At 38.6% G+C, this 25,198-nt stretch overlaps 1 protein-coding gene across 1 annotated transcript in view; it reads right to left on the bottom strand.

Annotated features, from left to right (window-relative positions):
• The window catches only part of LOC134632958 (receptor-type tyrosine-protein phosphatase H-like), a 39,239-nt gene extending 20,497 nt beyond the window's left edge, over positions 1–18,742 (bottom strand). Inside the window, exons 1-8 of the mRNA XM_063481838.1 lie at positions 18,382–18,742; positions 14,449–14,576; positions 4,229–4,346; positions 3,603–3,857; positions 2,786–3,031; positions 1,512–1,778; positions 975–1,220; positions 609–839 (exon numbers count right to left, since the gene is read on the bottom strand). Coding sequence (XP_063337908.1) covers positions 609–839; positions 975–1,220; positions 1,512–1,778; positions 2,786–3,031; positions 3,603–3,857; positions 4,229–4,346; positions 14,449–14,576; positions 18,382–18,742 — 1,852 coding nt within the window. The remainder of the gene's footprint in view (positions 1–608; positions 840–974; positions 1,221–1,511; positions 1,779–2,785; positions 3,032–3,602; positions 3,858–4,228; positions 4,347–14,448; positions 14,577–18,381) is intronic.
• Positions 18,743–25,198: the final 6,456 nt, after the last annotated feature.

Below are 25,198 nucleotides of genomic sequence, written 5' to 3'. Positions count from 1 at the left end.
TATGACTTACAGTAAATATAATTAAACATTTTATACTATAAAACAAAGTCTATGAAAAGTGCTTATCATTTTAAAATTTATCCTCAAATAGAAAGATTATTTGCTTTACTTTTAATTCAAAGCAGTACCCTACAGTTTAAAAAGTTTATTTTTGGGGGATTTACATATAAAAACTAAAAATGAAGACCTCAACATTGACACATTAGATATTGAAAGAATTACTCATTTTCTGCTTTAAGTTTTTTAATTTCTTGAGCTAATTTATCAGAATGAATTGGTCAGTTAATAATAAAATGATAGCGAGTTAAAGTTCATATATTAATACTGAATCATATTATATAACTGTGTTAACCGGTAGTATGTAGCTTGTATATAAAATTAATTTTCTGCAATAAACTTTTTCAAGATTAAAAAATTAAATGCAAAGGTAAAAACTAAAAATTAAAAACTAAATTAAATCAATTCACAGATAATCTTTCTGTAACCAACATGACTGAAGACTTTAAGATCTTAAATCCTAATTTACAGATTTAAAAATAAACTAGTCTTTCAAATGGTTTCTGTTGTAAATGCAGACATGTGTTGTTTTAAGACAGATTTGTACTCACGAATTGTTAATTTGTGTTCACACTGCAGGAAAACTCTGGAAGACTTTTCATAGACAAGAGAAATATTATAGGTGGCACCAGGGTAAAGTCCAGTAAATGACACATTTTCACTTCCTTCACTGACATGAACGTTAGATCCATTACGGGCGGTTGCATTCGAGAACAAGCCTTCAATCTTTGCTTTGATTGATGAGTTGGTAACTTTCCAGTCTGCACTGGCACAGTCGATGGCTGAAATAGAGGCGAACATAGTTAACGCAAGAACCTGATTAATTCTTCTTTTTTTTTTTTTACACAACTCATTGAATAGAGACAAGAAAAAGTTATAGAAGTCTAACACAGAGATGTTGGGTTTTTTTTTTTTACCTGTTACAGTGAAATTCGTATAAGCAGTGCTCCTGAGTCCAGCGAACACTGTGGTTAAGTTGAAATCATACTCTGTTCCAGGCTGAAGAGATGTCACTACTTTTCTGATTGTATCTGAGGAGACGTCTGACACATCACCATTGATTTGAAGCTGGTATTTCCAGGCTTTATTCATGTTCTTCCACTCTAGAGTTATGCTGTTAGTAAATCGTTCAGTCACATTGACCCAAGGCACCACTGGTGGAACTGAAAAAACAAAAACAAAACTCAGAAGTGGAATTTGTTCAGCTTTTTCTTTTAGAGTGAAATAGCTAGATGTTACTGTGTCACATACAGGAGTATAGTGCTAGTTCAGTTATCACAAGCTTTTAAGTCTGAGTAGGTGTGTGAGCTAAATGGCTCAGCATCAATGTATGTTTCCAATCAGGTGATCAGATAACCTGATCTGACCTGATCTTGGACTTATATTGTCCATTTGAATATATTATATCACAAGGAAAACAAACAGATTCAAATAATCACTTAGTGATTACATACCTGTCGGTGCACTAAAGTTGTATCCAGAGCTGTTGACGTTCTCAAACACAGTAAAAAGGGTAAAATTGTAGTTTGTCCCAGCAGTCAGAGAAGAGACCACACATGTAACTGATGCACCTGATGTCGTGCATCTGCCCATGTCATTCTTGCCAATAACATCACTACTATGTTGTAGGATGTATGTTAGCATGTCATTAACCTTCTCCCACGTCAGAGTTATACTGTTCTCATTTTGTGTCACAGTCACATTGTGGACATTTTTTGGAGCTGAAAGAGGACAAAGAATGATTTCAGAAGATTTGAGACATATTTAAAAGAAATACAGTGGGTCAGAAGAATAAAAAGATGTTACTTTTTGTTAATTCCTTTCAAGACAGTCATAGTGAGAAAGGAAGACACATATGTTAATAAATAAATGAAACTCTGGCCTCATTTAGTCTGATTCAAATGCAATTGCTGTACATTAAAAGGAGCAAAAGTATCAAATAAATATATATGAAATAAAGACAATTTTACAAAGTCTGATTCACAACCATTTCGGTATTATATGCTTTTAGTGAGTATGATAATTACATTTTAAATTTTAATGTCCCTTGCCTAATGTTGTACATGTACTTCAGACAAAAAACACCTCACCAAGTCCCTCTCAAGGACTATGACTCTTTTAGATGTTTTTAATCTTCTTAACTTCCACCGGGTTAGCAATAACAGGTCTAGGATTATAGGTAGGGGTAGTATTTGACATGTTCAGTGTTTATGTTACAGTGTTTATGTTATGAGGAGCTATTATATAAGCATGGTCCAAAAAAACTGTAACTGTAAAAACCATTGCAAACATTTGGGAGGATTTCCATAAGTAAAACATCCAGTAACAAACGAGTCTTCAGTGATCATCCATCTGTCACAGCAGTAAAAGAGTATCCAGTGCTGCCGACTCCCTCAAACACAGTGATGAGAGTGAAGCAGTACTTTGTCATAGTCAGAGGAGACACCTCGTATTTATTGGGTCCCTCTTGAGAAACACTGATATTCTTCTCCATGTCAGTGCCTTTATTATACTGTAGGATGTAGTCTAGCATGTTTTTAACCTTGTCCCACTCCAGTGTTATGCTGGTCTCATGTGGTGCATAAAAGCACCACATTCGCATTATTAACACTTTGTGGTGCTAAAGATAACAGAGGAAAGTGGCTTTGACAAAAAAGCTAAAGTTTCAAGAACCAATGAGCCGGTTCATCCTGGTTTATTTATCTATATTAGAGAAAATATATCTTACCAGTGACTGCGATGCAGTTTACTCCACTGCTGTTGACATTTCCAAACACAGTGAAGAGAGTGAAATTGTATCTGGTTCCACTGGTCAAATCTGAGACTGTGTATTCTTCTGTAGAATTACTAATGTTGATCTGCCTTCCATTAAACACAAGTAGATAATTGTCAATGTTGGGGGCTGCTTTCCACATCAGAGTTATGCTAGTCTCATTTTGATCAACAGCCTTAAATTCTTCAGTGTTATTAGGAGCTACAATAGAAAAATACACAAATAAGAAACTGTAACATTTCCTGGCAGAAACAGAAAGATGGAACGAGCCATTGAGTTTCAGTATTTTTGTCAGTCATTTTTAAAAAATATTAGTTGAGCCACACTCTTCTATTTCTGAGAAACCTTAAACATCATCATAAAGCTCTGTCCTGGTTCATGTTGTAGAGGAGCATCAACTGTGGAACATATTGAAGGGCTATGACTGTTTTAGATGTGTTCAATCTGTTAACCTCCACCAGGTTAGCAGTAACCAGTCTAGGGTTATAGGTATGGGTAGTATTTGACATATTCAAATAGGAAAATGTAACAAATGTTTATGTTATGGCACTGTAGGATGTATTCTGGGATGTTTTTAACCTTGTCTCACTCCAGTGTTATACTCATCTCATTTTGATGCACCACAGTCACATTATTAACACTTTGTGGTGGTAAAGATAACAGAGGAAAGTGGCTTTGACAAAAAAAACCTCTCCCATCAGCTAAAGTTTCAAGAACCAATGAGCCGGTTCATCCTGGTTTATTTATCTATATTAGAGAAAATATATCTTACCAGTGACTGCGATGCAGTTTACTCCACTGCTGTTGACATTTCCAAACACAGTGAAGAGAGTGAAAGTGTATCTGGTTCCACTGGTCAAATCTGAGACTGTGTAGTTTGTGTATTCTTCTGTAGAATTACTAATGTTGATCTGTCTTCCATTAAACACAAGTAGATAATTGTCAATGTTGGGGACTGCTTTCCACATCAGAGTTATGCTGGTCTCATTTTGATCCACAGTCTTAAATTCTTCAGTGTTATTAGGAGCTACAATAGAAAAATACACAAATAAGAAACTGTAACATTGTTCCCAGCAAAATCTTGTATATTGTGTATGTTTTAAAGAACTGAAGCACTGCTTTCATTCCTTTGTGCCACTGTGCGTTTTGTTACATCGTTGGGAGCTGCGATGAGTTAAGAGTGGTGTTTACCTTTTACCGCAATAAAAACCCAGAATGACATTCACTTCAGTTTCACTGATCACCAACAAAAGTCAAAGGATAATCTTTCATTCTTACGGGATTTTATTGTTGTAGATGTAGTTGTTTGTTCTATTGAAGTAAGCGGAGTGGGATTTATTTGAGGCAGTAAAATGTTTTCTACTTTAGGATCCAGTGGAGTGGTTTTTGGTGTTGTACCTGTCAGCGGGTTGGTTCTTAGTCTTGTGGTTGTTTCTGTTTTGGCTGTACTTTGCTGTCCTGCTGTTACTGTCGTTGTCACTGTCGCTGTGATTGTTGTAGTGGAGTCAGTTGTATCCTAAAAGCACAAAAAGAGTGAACGTGGCAAAAACTACAAAATCTAAAACAAATTTTAAAAAAATCACTTTCACAATGTAAAAAAATTGCCATTGAATACCCAGTTAACATGATGCTTAGCAGTCTCACAGAGTGGTGTTTGTTGCTGTCAATGGAAAATTGTACTTAGTAGTCAGTATAAGCTTTTAATGATATAAGTTTGCATATAATAGAATACTGCATGATGATCTTTTGATGTGTTAGACCGTTGTTCACTACAAAAACTTGTTCTGTTCTCTTTCTTAGTTACTTCCCACAGCAATAATAAGAGCTGAACCACTCTTATCCTCACTCCCTTCTGAATCCCACAACACACACATACACATACATACTGTAGAATTAAAGAAATTAGTTTACTGCTGAACTGTATATAACCACCATCCTTATCATTACATTAATTATCATTTCATCAAAGCATTTATTGAAGCTGTTGGCATTATGTTATAATTTGTATTACAGGGGTTATCATAATCAAATATTAACATGTTTATGACAGGTGCAGTTATAACCACTTTAAATCGTTGAGGTAAATCTATCATCTTAAAAGCTTATAGTTACAGGTGACACAAGGAGGACAAGTCCATGGAGACCTCAAAGGCCTGAGATCATCACCATATTTGGATGGATGCCAGAAAAGGGGAACTTCTGTGTCTGCAGTTATCTCTTAAAATACATGAATGTTCTGTACATGCAAATTATGTGACTGTAAACGCAAGAGGGGGCGTTACAATACCCTGATGTTATAAAAGCAATCTAGAGTGTATTTTGGGTAGAGATGTACAACTGATGTTTTGCAGTTTGCACCTCTCCACGCTGCGTGCATTCATTAAAATCAATTGTTTGACCGACCTCTTCTGGACCATCATTGTTTTACTCTCGTCCTCAATTTCGAACCCGTGACATTTGGTGCATTGGCCGAGGGTTGAGAGAGGGAGAAAGTTGGAGATTGAGACCGAGAGGGTCCGAGGTGCTCAAACAGGCAGACACGAGTCAGTGGTCGAAGTGAGTGGACATAAGCCGGCTTATTTAAAGGTAAGGCACTACCTGTTGAATTATTTCCAAACAGTGCTGAATTGGTTCTGACAAAATTGAAAGTCTACTCACTGAAAATTACTGGTAAAGGTCTGTTTTGATTTTGGTGAAAATCTCATGAGAATTGAAGTTGAAGTAATGATAATGTAAGGTTAAGTGACAGTACTGATTAAAGGAAATGCAGTTGGACTGCTAAGGAAAGAGAATTTAAAGTAGTTGGACTACTAAATAGGAATAGGTAAAAGTAACGGAAATAGGTAAAGGACAAGTTAAAGTAGTTGGACTACTGAATTTAGGAAATAGGTCATTTGAAATCTGTATATGGTCATACAGTTATAATTGAATATAAAGCTGGGCTTGGACATCAATATAGTCGGTTTTGTGGTTTCACAGGATGTCTTTAAAACACGATTAAATTTCTGTAGGACGGAACTGTGGGAAGTTCTAGGAAGTGCATTGCTCAGAGGTAACGCTTGCCAAGGTCAAGGACGCTTCGACCTTGTCCTCAGTTGAGGGATAGTCAGTTGGTCACTGTGGAGATTGGGGCACTCCAGAATAACTAGTGGTTGGACCACTTTGCCGTCCGGGACGGTGGTATGCACTTTTTTGGTCAGTAGAAACCGGGTTTCGGGCGTGTGACTTGAACTAAAACTTCGGCGAAGCATGGGATGTGAAGTGTCCCCAAAATATAGCTTTTCTGCAAGGGTTTAGTTGGTTGACGCTTTTAAATTGTGTTAGGGCATTAGCTATTCGACCACGGCCCGGGGCCGAGAATGGTTAATTGATCACAAAAAACTCAGGGAGTTTATCGGTCGGACCGTTAGGGTAAATTTTTCTAAATTTGGTAGGCTGTTCGCTTTCAGGCCTTGTAAATATTAGTTGATTTATGAGACGTCTCTGTGTTATAATTTATACTTATAATTTGTATGTTTGTATATATGCTCTGTCTGCCACAGGGGCTGTAGAAGGCAGGTTATTTTGAGATTGTGTGTCTGTGTCTATGTAAATGTGATGCCTGTGACTTATTTACAGTGACATTTCCTGTTTACTAATGAGTGGCTAATGACTGACTGCAGAGCCTGGGTTAAGGACGACTTATTGGTGTTTTAAGGGAAGAATTGCTTTTATTTCTACTTTGTTGGCATTACGGTTGTTAAATACGAGGACTACTTTATGATACATGTAGAATTGGAGTATGGGTTTTGCTTTAACACGTCCTTGAACGACGTAATACTTGTTGAAAGTAATAGGACTTGTGTTTTATTGACTCTTTGTACTGACACCGTGTTTTTTGACTAACATTTTATAACAGTTTGTGTAAATACACATGTTGGATTTAGGGTATTGTGTAGTTGAATATACATGGACAGGGGATGTTTATGACGTAACCTGTCGATGTCACGCTGTGGTTTCAGATGTTCATTACGGCTTTTTAGTAACTTAAGTAATAAGGCGATCAGAAGAAGCATTATTAGATTTTGCCCTGATGTGTGAAAGAGCGATATTAAAATGTGTGTGAGTGAAATGAAGGCATATTGCTTTTAAATAAAGATTTAGTAGAATTACTGATTATTTGTAGACTGTGAAATTAAAAAGAAGTCTCTGCAGAAGCTGTAGAAACAGGAAACCGTGTGTGTGTCTGGGACAGGAAATGCATGCCCATAAAAGGGAAGCTCACGGTGACAAGTGTGCACCCAGAGTCGAGAGAGAGAGTTAACTGTGGGCAGATGAAGCAAAAGGGAGGTTTTAAGATAAACAATGAATATGATACTAATTATATGCTTTAGTGTGTTAATACAGGTGAACGTCTCTAAACCTGGAACCCTTGAGCACAGCAGCAAAAGCATAGATTAACACAATTGGGAAAACAGGCCACTCTTTGGCTTAAAATTATAGCTTCACCTGGCACTTTGTCCTTGACTCTGAGAAGAAGCTCAAAGGCCAGCTAATCTCCTGATGAAGACCGACAGAACATCGTGGATCAACAGCAGACAAAAGGAACCGAACTATTAACACTGACGACGCCAGCAGCAGCATGTATGCAACATGTACTGTGAATTACAGGCTGGGCAGTTGAACAGTGGGATAAAGAACTGTGGAAAAGCATTGGGCACTGAGTTTCATGTTTGCCATGCTGGAAAGAGAAGACTGAAAGATGGCTGGAGAAGAACAAGAGAGTAAATGAAAATAAGATTGACTGACGACTCCAGAAGCAGAATGGAGGAAACCCCATGATAAAATATGCAGGGGGAACTGGAGGCTGGTCAAAAACAGTGTCAAATGACTGGGGGGCACTGAGGCGAAGGAACTGAATGTGGTATTTTGCCAGACTGGAACTTAACGTAAAAGAAGACGACGGAAAGATCAAGACAGAGAAGAAACACACTGTGTTTGCTTTGAAGGCCGAACAGGACAGTGGGAAGAGAGGGACCAAGGTCAGGTGAACCAGGACAAGTTTGACTGCGAGCATATAGGATATGATTGGGTTGAAGTTGAACGCTGGACTCTTGAGGTTTTAGGGATGTCCACCACATCACAACAAAGAGGTAAACAATACAAAAGGTAAGGATAATCAAAATAACTGACAATTATATTAATGAATAGAAAACACACATATACAAACTGTTACATGTGAGCTTATTTTCGAAACGAATCAGAAGTGAGATAGTTTGAATGTAGAGCTCAGTGAAAAGATGCATAAATTAAATATGAATACATGAAAATGCAATGAATACATAAGGATGCAATGAAGAAGCAGCTTACACTCATGCAATGAAGAAACTGCTTACACTTAATTAAGATGATCACCTGGCATGCAATGAAGAAAACAGCTTACACTGCATTTACATGACCATATAACGCAAGGAAGAACACGCTTACATACATGACATAATTGGTATTTTTGACTAGAAAAAGAGAAATGGGTCGTTTAGTGGGTTGTTTAGTGATAATAATGCAAATGTCTTAGTTTGTTATTTTCAGGAGTAAAGCAGACCCGGACCAATTCTCCAGATGCAGGAGTCTGAAGAAAGTACAGGTTAACATGGATGGATATGTTAAGGCAAGTTTCTGGTTGAATTGTTTACAGTGTCCAGGAACCTGACAGCAAGCCCTAACTGGTGGCGGAAGATCAGGAGGGCTGTGATTTAAGGTGGGGAAGTAAAATTTGGGTTAGTGCTTGGGGGATGGAGAAAACTGACTCTTTAACTGGAGAATGGGAAAGTGTCTGAAAGACTGCGAAGACATAGATGCATAAATAACACACACAAACAGAAAATGCATTAACTCTACAAAGACAAGCTCATGAAGTTTAATGCATAGAGACATTGAATAAACCTGGCTAAGAACATAAGCATATGCAATGAAGATCTGCTTGCTGCTTGTATGAGTGAGAGAATGGTGTGAATGGTTAATAAAATTGATGGAAAGATTTAAAAAGATGGAAAAAACACAAGAAAAGTATTAAAGCAGTTTTAAAAGGGTGACTTAGGAGCGCTGTTGCACTGATTGATAAAAGCAAGTGATTAGTATAGAAAGAAAATGAAAATAATTGAATACTGTGATAAGGTTTAAACATGTATTTATCTTGTGACTGAGTATGAAAATTAGTTGGAGAGCTAATGTGATTGATGACAGAGGAGCTTGCTGTGTGTGTGGGATTGAGGCCTTGAGGAAAGGAAGCAAAGTAGACAGTTGAGAGGTGTAAATTTGATTAAGAGGTTTATAAATTAGTGTTGACACATTGTTATAACGTGTTTATATCTTAGGTTGAAGGTGAGTTTGGTAAAGTGCTTAAAGGGGGATATTGTGTACGAAACGGTGTAGCTTTTTACGTTTTGGGTGTGTTCTATGGCTGAAATTTAAGAGTGTTGAAGATTTTTGAGGTTGTTGTTTTATTTTTAAAGAGGGAGTTTTAATAAACATGGACATGTTTAAGGGGTTTTGTAACAGTGCACTTATAAAGAAAAAACCTGTCAGGTGATTTTGTTTTGTACTTTGATGAGCTAATACTCAGCTCTCTTTTTTTTTTCTCATTTTTGTTCTAAGCAGGCCTGCAAAAGACAACAATGAATAACGGCGCCGACAATAGTCTCAGGAAAATAAAAAGTAAGGTGACCTTTTCCGAATTACAATGGGTCAGATTGTGGGTCCCTGTCTAAGAGGATTGCAGCGAGCCAATCCAGTCCAAAAGTATAAAGAACTATTTTCCTAGAAACGAGTAAAAAGAAAATAAATGATTATATAAATACACTGAGTTTGCTGAAAGTGGAAAATCTGATTATTCGTGCGGAAGTCTACCAATACCCGATGTTAATGCGTGTGAGTGAATGTGTGGGTGAATGGACGGACCAGGCAGACCATAGGTTGGACCGACTGGACACTGACAAAAGACTGGACTAAGGTTGGACACATGACTGATAATTGTTATGTTTTACGTTTTCTTTTATAAGACAGGTTGGATAATAAGTGGAGAAAGTGAGTATAAAAGGTGATGTTCTGGTTAACACACAGGCTTTTGTTTCTAGGACGTCTCAAGGATGCAGGCTGTGGATGGAGCCAAGAAGGGATTTTGACATGATGATTAATTTGATTTCATTCCTTAAACACAGGTTTGAAGGCCCGGAGCATCTATACCTAATATGATATGATTAACCTTTTCTTTTAATTCCCTAACCTGAGTGAAGGATTTTGAGTTTGTAACACATGAGATGTGTCACAAAAAGGGGGGGAGTTACAGGATTTAATGTTTAAGTTGAAATGGGTTTTAGGATTACTTGATGACGTTTGGGGTTTTTGATAATTTAGGTATGGTAAAACTGAGGCAGAAAGTGTTATTTTCAGGTTATTTTTGATTTCTAGAATAAGAGGTTATAATTTAGGCGTGCACATACAGATATGTTAAAGGAAAATTGTATATATGTGATTAGCTACATGAAATGTGCTCTTTTAGGGTTACTAAGCAAATGTCTACGTGACCTTTACCTAACAACCTTTGTGATGATAAACTTGTTTACCGACTTGCTCTCTTGTAGAACATACAGACTTAGGAAAGGGGAACCTCAGCTCTGAGTTTTGAGAATAACTCTGTTAAGTTGACAGGAAACACGTCGGAATAGCCATATAGGGCAAATGTATTAGAGCTTGTAATTAAATGTGGGACTTGAAAAGAGGAAGCAAATTTGGTACAGGACGTACTTGAGATGATCAGATGAGAGAAGGAGAAGGTCAGGAATAGTTTAAAGTAAGATTGAGAAATTAAATGGGGTAAAAGGGGGTGTAGCTTCAGGGCAGTTCACAGCCCGGCGTAAACGCAAGGTGCTGTCACACAGCTTAAGTTATTTGGTTGATTTATTTTATGACAAAATAATAAGGAAACATTAAAAATATACAACACGTTGAGGAGATCTCTTTTGTTATATTTTAGTGTTTAACATGGAAGATGCCTCTCTGGAGCTTCTCTCCTGATGCTACCCCACCAAAAGACGCTTATCCATAGAGACTATGTCAGCTCCCAAACAGACAACAACAAACCAAGACTAGCAATAAACAATCTAAACATAAATAATAACAAATAAAGAACAATACAGAATAAAATTTGAACCGAAGAATAAAATAGTGAAATGTGGATTGTTAAATATTAAGTATTTCTCTTCAAAAGTCTCTGTTAGCTGACGCCAAGCGGTCGCAGCAGATGGCTGCCCGTACCTGAGCATGGTTCTGCCGGAGGTTTCTTCCTGTTAAAAGGGAGTTTTTCCTTCACACTGTTGCCAAAGTGCTTGCTCAAATAGGGGGTCACAAGATTGGTGGGTTTTTCTCTGTATATATGAAGCACCTTGAGGCAATTTTTGTTGTGATTTGGCGCTATATAAATAAAATTAAATGGGAATGTATTGAAGTAAACTTAAATGTCATAAACTAGGAATTAGTTCATTTCTCAGGGGAGAAATGAAAAAACGGGGACTGGTGTTAGGAATAAAAGCTATATTTTTAATATGAATCTGCTCATTATCTTGTTTTATGTACTTTAATAATGAAGGCTGGCTTGTAGAGCAAGGCCACCTTTCACTCACAAACAAGTGCTCAGCCAGACTGAAAAACAGGAAGTTTTAGTGCATAAGGCATATTAATAAATATAGACACAAAAAGAGGAACTCCCCATATAAACAACATTCAAAATGTGTGAAGTATAAAGTACCGAAATAACACGATATAAGTCACAGCTGATGATTCTAATGTTAGAGAGCTCTTGCAACTGGCGTCTGAGCTGTGCAGAGGTCGCTCTTAAGACAGGTACTTATGTAGGTTAACATAAGGTTGAGTCCAACAGAAGCAAGGCACCCTAAATGCGCACCGCATGCAGCAGGGGTTGCCAAAATAATATAGGAAACAGCACATGTAGGGAGAGTCAGGGAAGATTTAAAAGCAGGACCTGTTGGGATTTGGGATTTAGAGATTCTTTTATTACTATCATATAATCTGTCTTATGATGACTGCATTAATAACATGTTGTACAGTATTATTTTAATAGTATTGAATATGTTTGTCATAACAGTGATGTCTCTATTTACAGGTTGAGTTAATTTCAGACACAATGCATAACTGTGCTTGTTTAGAGTTGATGTTCCGTCCAAAAGGGTTTTAAGCTTCACTGGTGAGAGTGTCCAGGTGATACATGTTGAGGGAAGATGAGAACATAGTAGGTTAATTGCATGCACGCTTACAAACACACATGATTTAAATATAGGCCAGGCCGAAGGCCTGGACTTTATGTAGCTTTAAATTTACAGCTCCTAACTTGCAGGAATGGCGTGGAGTGTAATAAATGAATGGAAAACATGCTTACAGACACAAACATGAAATGGATTTATTTTACAGGGTAAAGGTGGAATACATGGTGCTTTGTTTCTGCTTGGCAACTACTGAGCCGGGTGAAACAAAATGTTGTAGATAATAGAAACTTGTCTAACTGGTATTAACAGTAACTTTTGCATGTTATGTATATGCTTGAAGCAAAAAGAGGCGTAAATGATGATAGAAAATTTTGAAGTGTGTTTTCTAGCGGACATTTAGGCTGACATAGGGACGGTGTATATTTTACCCGGGGTGTTTTTTAATAAAACTACAAGCGTTGCTCACACACACAAAGAGTATTGAGATTAAGTAAAGTTAATATAATGGATAGAGCCCAGAACATGATATTGTCAACCAACTTTGAATAATTAAAGGAACATTAGATGAACAAAGTAGGTTAGTGAGGTGTAGCAGAGAGAGGCTGTTTGTTTTTTATCCCTTACAGGAGAAGATTTCCACTAGAGAGGGACCCAGAAAAGGAGCAGGGACCACTTAAGCATGAAGTGTTTTCAAGTGGGAGCTGGTGTTTTATTACTGGACCACCTAGAGGACATGAGGTGGTTGTCTGATTTGCTGAGTCAGAGGACGGCTAGAGAGGGTCAGAGCGAAGGCAGTGGACCTGGGAATGGTGGTTTCGGGGCCCATGAGGCCATTAATGGATGTAGAGGTGACAGAGTGGGTCGAGGAGTGACACAAGGAAATGGTGTGGTGATGTCTCTGGAGAGACATCAAGAGAGGGAATTGTAGAATTAAAGAAATTAGTTTACTGCTGAACTGTATATAACCACCATCCTTATCATTACATTAATTATCATTTCATCAAAGCATTTATTGAAGCTGTTGGCATTATGTTATAATTTGTATTACAGGGGTTATCATAATCAAATATTAACATGTTTATGACAGGTGCAGTTATAACCACTTTAAATCGTTGAGGTAAATCTATCATCTTAAAAGCTTATAGTTACAGGTGACACAAGGAGGACAAGTCCATGGAGACCTCAAAGGCCTGAGATCATCACCATATTTGGATGGATGCCAGAAAAGGGGAACTTCTGTGTCTGCAGTTATCTCTTAAAATACATGAATGTTCTGTACATGCAAATTATGTGACTGTAAACGCAAGAGGGGGCGTTACAATACCCTGATGTTATAAAAGCAATCTAGAGTGTATTTTGGGTAGAGATGTACAACTGATGTTTTGCAGTTTGCACCTCTCCACGCTGCGTGCATTCATTAAAATCAATTGTTTGACCGACCTCTTCTGGACTATCATTGTTTTACTCTCGTCCTCAATTTCGAACCCGTAACAATACGCACTAACATTCCTCTGTCTATGAACAGACATATTCACTATTGTATTACTTTTGTATATAAATAAAGACCAGAGCAGTAACAGAGCGCACATTCACAGGGCCCCCACTGTTGTGTGAGCGCTCTGTGACCGCCCTTGCAAGTAAAACCTGCAGCGTGTGTGTGTCTTCACTCTTAGACTCTCAGCTGAAGAAGTGTCATTTAGAATAAATCTCTTGACATTTATTTTGGTCCTTCGATCCGGATCAGAAACATCAGAACTGTTATCTGTGACTCTGTTCCAGGATCTAGCACTGATTCCTGACGCCGTGGGGAGCCAGCTCCGAAGTCTGTCGACAGCCCTCTTAGACAAGGAAGAAAGCCCCGGGACGTGAATTCGGGTCCGGGCCGGTCTGGTCCACGGCGGTGGGATTCAGTGTGACGATCCGAACCACCAGTGAGACGTCTGAGGGTGAGAAACACTATTTTGATATATAAAACCGCCGAGAAGGTTTTAAGAAACGCGTGAAATAAGGTGATAAAATAGTTTTAAGTTTGCCAAAAGGCCAAAAGGAACTGTGTTTAGACTGGTTTTAGAGGTAGCCATCAAATACGTCGTAACAAAACAGGTTTAAGTTCGCCAAAAGGCCAAAAGGAACTGTGTTTAGATTGGTTTTAGAGCCGTCAAATACTTCGTAACAAAATAGGTTTAAGTTCGCCAAAAGGAGCTGTGTTTAGACTGGTTTTAGAGGTAGCCGTAAAATACTTCGTGACAAATTAGCGCGTAAATGTCTATGTGTGTATGTGTCTGGAAGTAAGTTGATTTTACAGCATAATACGCTGCTGAACTACTTCCATTTTGTTTTCTTTGCTTGAGGCTCACGTACTGGTGACAAAGGAGAACGGTTGAGTTTCATCTCATAAAACTGATACTGCTTCACCTTTGGGGTGAAGTCGAAGGCCGTATCAGTAAACCACTCTGAAGTCAAGCGTGCCAGTGACGGCCCAGCAAAATCTTTGAAAATGGAGAATAAACAAGCAAAATTAACACCTGATGAGGAATGGTTAGAAAAACAACAAGCCGGAGCAGGAATAATCCAAAAGAAAAGGAGAGGAATGCATAGGGCAAGAGCAAGAGGTAGAGGCAGGTTTAGACACACACCAAACAGTGGTTTTAACACTACATGCTGGGAGTGTGGGAAAAAGGGACACCTTGCACGTGACTGTAAGACACAGAGAACGCCCGACACAGAATGACTAGCTGCAACCACTGTGGCTGCCAGCACCCAGACGGTGATGAAAGGGAGAGACAGACAGGCAAAAAAGAGTAAAAGCATTAACAAACAAAGAAGACAGTGACTCAGAACAGGATAGTAGTTCAAGTGAAGAGAGCAGTTCAGACCAGGAAGAACGTAATAATCCCTCACCAAGTGAAAAACTAGAGATCAAAGTAGAAGTTTAAAACGGGCTGGAAACAGACCCGACTGAATACATATAAATACAAAAGGAAAAAAAAAGTAAAATAAACAAAAGGCTAAATTAAATTAGAGCTTATCTTTAATGTATTCAAACTGATAATAGCAAGGATAACAACCTGTAAACTGGCATTAACAATAAAACATAGTTAGGATGAAGACCATGCCCTGAATAAATAGAATGAAAGAAAATACATAACTCACACAAACACATATTAAATGAAATAGAGAGATGCATAAGGTATATTGAGGTTGTGTCATTGTTCAGCCAAGGAAAGTGTGTGAAAAGGAAAATGTCTCCAGCTTGGGAAAGGGTGAAACTGCAGATCACCCATAGCCCTTGGTGGATACAAAATGAAATACAAATAAAATATTGTAATATACTATTGCTGTTATGTAAAAAGATAATAACATTAATAATGACATAATATTAATATGAAGAGGCACCTCAGTCAGTTATGATGTGAGGTGGATAATTGTTAAAAGTAGTCTGCATCAAGCTTAAGGTTTGCTCAAATTCAGTACAATGACATATGAGATGAAGAAAATAAAGAAAATATCTAAACTAATTAAGTGCATAGAGGCACTTGACCTGCTTGAAAACCTGTCATCCTAGATGAGACATTGCTGAAATATAGAGCACACCTATACTAACAACTAATAAGCTAAACCCTGTATACAACAGCTAAAGCTACAAGCTTGAGAAGCTGAATTAAATATGTGGTCACTGCTAAGCTGATGAGCAGGTAACACGTTTTTTAGAGCAGGAGCTGCATGCTATTAAAGCTCAAAAACATGCAGCTATCTGTGAGCTCAGTTTTCTTCCCTCACACTTCTGATTTGTTTTTGGCAGCAGCCTTTTTGCATCCTGACTCATGTGTGTAAAGCGTTCCTGCCATCAGCAACTTGTTTTTTTTTGTTTTGTTGGTTTGAAAAATAAATAAATTTGTGATCATACTTGTGGATCACAGTGGCACATAATGATTAGGCATATGATTTACAAATACAGATGAAGTTTTTTCTAACGTTCAAGGAGAACAGAGAAGAAAAGCATTTTCGGTTGTGTCTTGGCTGTTGTTCTCTGTGTAGTGAGCTGAGGTTTTTTGTTTTTATTTTTGTTTTGTTTTTCGTTTTTTGAAGTATTGCTTGAGTGAGGAGTGCTGTGACTTCTGAAGTGGCTCTCACCATGCGACCTTGATGATGATAAGTTCAGAGCCAGCTGAGAGCTGGGTTGTCTGCTTTGCTTTAGGTGATAAGGCAGAAAAGTTCAAACTTAGTTTCTTGTCTTGAAAAAAAAAGAAGAAGGAGGTTTTGTGTTTCTCAGCCAAGAACAACTACAATTTCATTTTCTGTTTTTGAGAAAGGAGAATTTAAAATAATAATAATAATAATAAAACAAAACAAAGAGTGATGTTTTGTTTAAGTGGTGAAGAAAGCTAATACTGCAAAATACCGTCTAGTGCATGATCTGCGAGCAATAAATGAAATCATCTTATTTATCTTTAAATAAACTCTAATTATGGAGAGCTGAAGTCACATACTTAGGGCACACCCTCTCAGGTGAAGGCAGAAAGCTACTAAACAAAAGAAAAGAAGCCATACAAAATGCGCCACAGCCACAAACTAAGCATTTACATTCTTTCTCCCAGTGAGCCTGAGTTATGACCTTGGCTCCCTGTTTTTCTGCTTCCAACAAAGGTGGAGGTGAAGAATGTGCTCTGTTGTCTCTACTATCAGAAAACAGTGTAACTCACTCACAGTAAGTCAGCAGTATAGGATAATACAAACCTATCTAATGAATCTAATGATTCTCACATTCTTTTAACTCAGAAGTATGATGTGGCCTACAGCAGTATCATGATTCACTCATTTTGATTACAGGTATAATGTAATATATAACAGCATAATAATCTCACAACTGCTACAAGCACATTTGCCTTTCTTAACACACGCGAGAGAAAGGCAGCTGTTAAGAAAATGCCCTTTTGGCTGAGAGAGGCCCACAGGCCCTGCATGCAAGCGTACTAACACACATACATGCAATGAAGAACAGCTTACACTATAGCATACACTATACATGCACCTATATCTCTCATTGGTGTTAAAGCAGGAAAAACTTAGCAGAGTTTTGTTATCAAATGCTGAATTTATCCACTGCTGACATTTAACTCTCCAGCTTGCAGGACAATAGGTGAAACGTTTGTGAAAACAGAGAAGAAAAAATAAAGACACAGAGAGAGTCTGGTATGACCAAGCAGTAATCAGACAATAAATTTAGTTGGTAATACAATAAATCGTGGAACGCTTTCTGTTTGATTGATGCAACACAAGTAATTTACTGTATGAAGGAAATTCTCTTTTGTGATAATACTTTGAATGTGCATTTCTGTTGACCTATCAACTTAGCGCATTATAAGCTGATATGCAAATTAGTTGATTGATACTAGATTTGGAAAAATGAATGGATTATAAAATAAGTGAATAAAATGTAACAGAGGGTTGAAATTAGTTTCTTATTTCTAGTGTGTGGAGAAAGGGTTTATCATGGCACACATGTGTTTACATGGGAAGAAACTCCTTATGTGATACGACATTTAGCAATTTGCAAATGTTCAAGCACATCAGAAGGATGACTCTGAAATTACAAAGGGAAACAATTTTGCTGACAAAGCTGCAAAACAGCAGCCATAGCAACCACAGTCTTATTAACAACTCATGAAAACTACACCATTCCACTATCTGTACTGCAGGACGAACAAAAGCAGCACCACCAAAAGAACAAAAGCAATGGCTAAAACACGGAGCAGTACTAGACACTGATGACATAATGAAAATAGCAGGAAAACCCATTCTTCCCAAATCATTACACAAAACAGCTGCTCTAGTGAGCCATGGTTTTGAGCCATGGCTCATCAGGAGGGATGATCTGAGGAATGGTCTTTATGGTAAACCGACAATTTTACACTATAAATTTTGAAACTTCAGCAAAAGAATACGTAAGAACATGTATGACCTGCCAAAAACATAATACCCAAGGTAACTTAAGACCAAAAAGAGGACATTTTCCTACACCACTTCACCCATTTCATACAATTCACATGGTGTCAGGGTTCAAAATACGCTCTAGTAGTGAGCCACTAGATAAATCAATCCGTGAAACCACTCTGGCAGATTGAATGACTCAATTGTTGACAAACAGAGAAGTTGTTTTGAACAATAAACTGCCGCAAGACTCTTCTTCTATTTCCTGCAGGTTGAAGCCAGGTGATTGGATCCTTGTCCGAGTACTCCAGAGAAAAATTGGAGCTCGCCACGGTGGGAGGGTCCATACCAAGTGCTTCTGACCACTCCAGCTGCCTGAAAAATAGCGGAACGACCTTCCTGGATACACCAAAGCCACTGCAAGAAAGTTGAGGTCCCAGAGGATTCCACCTCCTTCACAGAAATCAACTAGGAAAGTTTCACCCTCGCTTGGTTGCTTCAGTGGTGAGGGTGAAGTGCTGATTGAGCATTGCTCGCACTTCCACCTCCAGCCATTGACCAACTCTAGAGTAACCAAGTAGTAGGGTGTGACGGACCTGTGTGCAACCATGGGAAGGTGGACCCTCTTGGTTACCTTGACTACGATGCTCACCCTTACAGGACCCCAGCTGATGCCGACAACAGCTGAACCACGAGGCAGACAGAAAAGATGGACACACGACATCTCCCACCTAAGAGACATGACACAAGACCACATCCACCCTTGGATGAATAATGCCAGGTACCGCTATATCCACGACAGGACCAGGGCAGAATCGGAAAATACAGACTGTTATGTCTGTTCTCATATGCCCAGCACATCGACACACCCCAGACTATATGGTAAATACATGAACAACACTCAAGCCAAGTGTGCCGCTAGCTTCGCTGGCATTGGATTGCAACACAGCCAAATCACCATCGAAGAGACAAACCCACCTACCTTTTACACTCTTCACGTCAACCTTCTTGGAGGGTTACAACACAAGAAAATCACCATTGAAGACGTTGGACTTGATAAAGGAGCATGTGATCAACTTTTCTGGATCAACTTAAATGCAACAAACCCCAGGGAAGAACCACTCCATGTGCTATAAGCAAAACAAAGGTAACAGGCCGCTTGGAAACACCACTAACTGCAACCGGACCGCTGGAGGAGGAGAAGGTGTCCCTGTGAACACGACTGGACTATCTAATGGCACGTACTGGGTGCAAGGAATGGCCTGGCTATGTGGACAACAGGCATATTTCATACTGCCCCCAGGCTGGACAGGAACATGTGCTCCTATATTCCTGTCAGACCACACTTTCAGAATGACCGCAGTAAACACCACTTCTACAGTACGCCGGAAAAGAAGATCAACGCCTCCTGAAATTCAACCACATGACCCAATATGGGGAAGCGACGTACCCAAGGAATTCAAACTCTGGACTACCGTTTTGGACTTTTCTTGAACGCTTCGTGCAAGATCAACAAACAGCAGAACCAGGAAATCAATGCATTACGGATCGCAGTGATGCAACATCGAGTAGCTCTGGACATGATACTAGCAGAAAAAGGGGGACTTTGCGTCCTCTTCAACAACACCTGCTGCACTTACATACCAGACAATATACACTCATCAAACATGACTGACGCCCTGAACGCCTTGAGACAGATCCAGCAGGCCCAAAATCAGGACTATGTAAGTAATACAAGTGACTGGTTTTCTTGGCTTTACGCTGGCTCCTGGCTACAGGTGCTAAAAAGACTACTCATCGGAGTTGGAGTATTTTTACTTTTATTTTGTGTCTTTGTAACATGTATCCTGCCATGTCTAAAACTCATGATTAACTGCATAATTGTTTCCACTGTTGCTGCATACACAGGGCTCTAGAGTGCGACCAATTTGGTCGCAAATGCGACCAAATTTTTCCGTGGTGCGACTAAAGAAAAACATTTGGTCGCACCGGTGCGACCAACTGTTACCAACACTTGGTCGTACCTGTTTGGGTAACAAAAAAAAAATCTCTGCAACTCCGTGTGGTCAACAACAGACACACATTATGCCCCTATCGTGGACTAAACCAATCAGAGATAGTCAGGGGCGGGACCTCTCTGATTGGCCGTGGTCCAGTGGAAAGTGCAGGTAGAAGAGGGAGGTGAGTAGCTTTAATAAGGCGATATCAATTCATTAACGGATTCCACACAAAGACGTAAACACAGAGCGACCCGACGCATCAGAATCAGCTTTGTCTTTCTCGGCTTTCTCACCAGACGGCCCGCAGACGGACACGCTGTCGGAGCTTAGCGATTCTGATGCGTCGGGTCGCTCTGTGTTTACGTCTTATTGCGCTGATTCTGAGCTGCAGGTTTTGTCTCTCCAACCAAAATTCGCCGAGCCAAAAAGAAGCAGCAAACTACGCTTCACATTTGATCAATGTCGTCATGAATTCCCTCTGACTTTTGCTGTTTTGCTTCCCCACGATAAAAATTACACTTCCTACACAGCTCCCTGTGTGTACTTCAAGAACAGTTTCCCTTCTCAAATCTGTTTTCTGGATTATTCATTCGCTTATTACCCACCAGTCTACCGTTGTTTACAGCGCTGTCTTTTTCTTTTTTCATGTAAATGGCGTCCGACAAGAAAGCCTAATTTCTGCTGTTCAATACTGAAGAAATTTAAACTTCTTAAAATTATGCAAAATTGCAGAATATTGCAGAATATTTTTAAGGTTATCTGTTATAAAAAGCCAGACCAGGAAAATCTCCTTCATGTTTTTCTGTGTTTTATTGTCAGTTACTTTGACACAAAGGCATCTACTGTGATGTTCACAATTCTGATGAAGTCTCACATGTATCAGTACTGATAAATGATCAGAATTATAATATTTCTGACTGTCTGAGGCTAAGTTGAATCGAATCAGGACTTTGAGAACCGGAATCGAATGGATTATAGAAATCAGTGATGATACCCAGCTCTAGTGAGCAGCCTAGGCCTGACAGAAGTGGATGTAGCTGTGGGTAATAAGAAAAGATGAAAAGAACTATTGATAACTTTTGTGTTAAGTTAAGGCCTGATCTGTCTGAAATTCATAGCCAGCTCTGACACAGTGCCATCAATCTTTGAATGCTGAAAAAGCAGCAGTGTATCCAGAAAACACACTTCATGCTGCAATAAATGCACTGCCCAAGTGTCCCCTCTCCCCACTGCCTTTCAGCAGCAGGCAGTGGCAAACAGGTCATCAGAGGAGGCCAAGCTGATGATTAAGTTTAACATTTTCTACAATATTGACAAAGCACTTTAAGCACAAGATTGTTAGTTAATAATTTAGAAATGAATATTGTCTGTATGGACTTCCCCCCAAAGAAGGTGCACATGTAAAACTGCGGTGTTAAGCGAAGCGGTTGAAAAATTTGAGTGCGCCTAACTTTTGTGCCGGTACGCCTAAATTTTTTAAGTTAGGCGTACCGGTGCGCCCATGTCAAAAAGTTAGTCTAGAGCCCTGATACATAGCCGTGACAAATGATGATGGTGATGACCCCGACCTGTTGGAACATGAAGACTTTGTGTGATTAATGATGATGTGACAGAAAATGTACAACAAGATGTTACATACTGATATCTCACTTATAAGTTATACATGACAACAGGAGGGAATGTCAATGGAAAATTGTACTTAGTAGTCAGTATAAGCTTTTAATGATATAAGTTTGCATATGATAGAATACTGCATGATGATCTTTTGATGTGTTAGACCGTTGTTCACTACAAAAACTTGTTCTGTTCTCTTTCTTAGTTCCATCCCACAGCGATAATAAGAGCTGAACCACTCTTATCCTCACTCCCTTCTGAATCCCACAACACACACACATACACCTGAACCACTCTTATCTTCACTCCCTTCTGAATCCCACAACACACACATACACATACATACGCACTAACATTCCTCTGTCTATGAACAGACATATTCACTATTGTATTACTTTTGTATATAAATAAAGACCAGAGCAGTAACAGAGTGCACATTCACAGGGCCCCCACTGTTGTGTGAGCGCTCTGTGACCGCCCTTGCAAGTAAAACCTGCAGCGTGTGTCTTCACTCTTAGACTCTCAGCTGAAGAAGTGTCATTTAGAATAAATCTCTTGACAGTTGCTTTTAATTTCACATCTGCATTATATCATGAACATATATGTGAACAGAAGCATGACTGGCTGCTTAAAGGAGTAATACTTAGAGATATTCTCTGAGCATTCTGCTTTACAAGAGCAAACACTTTCACTAAAAATAAAAAATGATGTGCAGGAAAGAAATAAGTCAGTGACAAATTATTTTAGCATTTTATGTGTCAGCTCCTGTCAACTATAGTAACATCTATAACGTATGAATCACAGAGCTGGCAAAAAACTTTAATTAATGAAATGGTCACTATTGCTAAAAACACAAATCATATTTATCATTATATTGTATATTATAGCTACAGTTACTTGATCATTGTTCTATAAAATATCTAACACATTTCTCCTCAGACACACTGTTTAAAATTCCATATCTGATCTGATTAAATCATGAACACTGCACCGTGTAAGTGTTTAAGATATTGTTGAATTTTCTTCTTTCATCCTCTTTTTGTTCTCAAAGGAAACAGATCGGTGTTGCAAAGAAGGAATAAATTCATGTTTCAAAATCTGGAAAAGTCCAGAATTTTCATGCCGTTTAAAAAGATTTTGTTGTTCCTGTATTTCTGTATAAACCAGTGTTTCACAAAACATAACTATAGTGTTTAAAATACATAATGAAGCATGTCATGCATTTAGGCTTCACTGTGGTTTTGACTGCACTGTTTCCTTTTGTCGAGGGTAACCTACACTGAGCTTCACTATCTGATCTCCATCAAAGTGGAAGGTAAAAAAAAACTTACCCAAAGTAGACTCAGGAAGACACAGAGCAACAAGTGGTCTGAGATAAGAGATAAAAGCTTCATCGTCTTCAGGACTCCTAACTGGCACACATTCTTTGAACTTGTTCAATTCCTTTGTTTTCCCAAGATAACCTTGTAGCTGCTATTTTCAGCACCTCTGCTGGTATGTTGACAAAAACCACACTTAAGCTTCTCAAAGAATTTCTCTGACCCTGCACTATGATAACTTTAATTCAAAGTTGTTGACTTTTTATTCTTAGCTACATCCTCCTCTTGTACCCTCTGGTCCCTTTTCATATTGGCAAGTGACTAAGTAAATGGCCTTGTACAGCTACGGAGACCTTTGTAAGGCCTGTTACTTACCTGTTACTTCCTTATTAACAGTCATGCTGTGCTGCTTGTCAAAGGTACGTCAATCAAGAGCATTTGCCTCTCTTACATGTTTATTGGAGGTAATTGCTGCATATCAGCTGCTATTTATCTGTTCATGCTTGTGACCGCTTGTGTTCCTTTATTATGGGCAAATAAAAGATGAGAAGTTTTTATTTATGATCACAGGTAAAGTTGTGAACTGCTACTCTGAATAAATAATATTTGTGTTGTGTTTTATTTTAAGAATTTCCAGTTTTTTAAGGTTTTAAGTAAAGTCACTGTTGAAGTTCCACCGCTGATTGCTTTCACAGCAGAGTGGATCTCCTTCTTGTGTCTTAGCACTGTCTCAGAAAGTTGTGATATTTATAGTTTCCTTGTGGTTGATCTCAATAAGGAACTGCGAACAGAAACTTACCCTCGTACTGTTTACTGCGCACAAAGTCATAACAGTCTTTACGGTGTCATATTTTGAGTAGCGCTCAATAAAAGTGCTGATATGTCAAAGAAAACTGTTGTCCACTGTGGAAACATGATGGGGAAGTTAGGATTCATAAATGATAATAGTTTTCCTCATCTGTTAATATGGAGTCATTTCAATTTTTGAGCTTCCGTGTTATACTGAGGATAAAGATAGCTCTTTTTAAACAAGTGCAGACCACTTTGTCTTGTCCCTTTTCTGTGTGTGTCAGTTGTAATTAAGCTGATGCCTAGTGTTGTGAAGCAGTGCACACTCTGAGCAAGCCTATATGGAGATCTGCAAGTTGGGGCATACCACAACTCTGGATCATGGGGGGTTAAGAGATGGAATTTATTATGTTAGTTTTAGTTGGGTATTTGTGTGTTTTAACCCTTTTATGCATGTTTGTGGGCTGATCAGCCACTTTTTAAGTTTCCCCTTTGTCTCAATTAGGTAGGTCAGTTTGTTTGTGTTAGTAGTACTGTTTTTTGCTAGCTGTTGAGTAGAGTTCTTTGATATTGACCTCTTTTATGGGCCCAAGATTGAGATTTTTCTATCCAATTTAACCAACTTAGTTTTGGGGTTAAATAAAAAAAACTGTTTTTTTTGGACTTTAACCTGTGCCTGACTTTCCTTTACTGTTCGGTCCATCACAACAGAACATTGTCATCGAGGGTTCCAAGCTTACATTTTCCTGCCTACTGAATGGGAGTGCCTAAAGAGCCAGTTGTTTCCTTGCTCTCTACTTCAGGGAGCAGTTTTCTACCTTACAGTCTTACATTTTCCAGCCCTAGCCCCCCCCCCCCACACACACACACACACACACTCCCCACTCTCTCATACAACACATCACTTGCAAACAATCGAGGGAAATTAATATGGTAAGCTGTGAAAATCTATGAATAATGTTACTGTTATTGAATGAAATAATAACGAAACAAACCCCTCGGTTTCTTACATTTAATTGTTTCTGTTTCTTGATTAGCTAAGAATTGATAAAAACACAGTGCAATACTGTCAGATATAAGAGCGCAGATCTTCTTTCTTTAACTTACTGTAAAACAGAGCTTCATATTAAACCTTTACACTCGGCATGTCTTTTCAGTGTGTTAAATTTTGAAGAATTTAAATTACTGTCTCTTTAAATTGTCATTTAAAATAATGTTGCTGCATCATCCTAGGCCAGGTTTCAGTCAACAGTTTTCTGGGTATGAGTCAGCCTGTATGCCTTTGACAGCACAGGTAACTTTTTTAAATTCAACTTTAGTCAGAATTTCCTGACAAGGGAGCCCAGAAATGCACAAATATCTGTAGATTCACCAACTGCAGAGTAACGTGCTAACATGGTGACATTACATTGACATTACACTGATATAGAATAGAATAGAATAATCCTTTAATTGTCC

Source organism: Pelmatolapia mariae, linkage group LG8, assembly GCF_036321145.2.
Source record: "Pelmatolapia mariae isolate MD_Pm_ZW linkage group LG8, Pm_UMD_F_2, whole genome shotgun sequence".
NCBI lineage: Eukaryota > Metazoa > Chordata > Actinopteri > Cichliformes > Cichlidae > Pelmatolapia > Pelmatolapia mariae.
The sequence above is the reverse complement of the archived record's forward strand: the minus strand, read 5'-3'. Positions and strand labels throughout refer to the sequence as shown.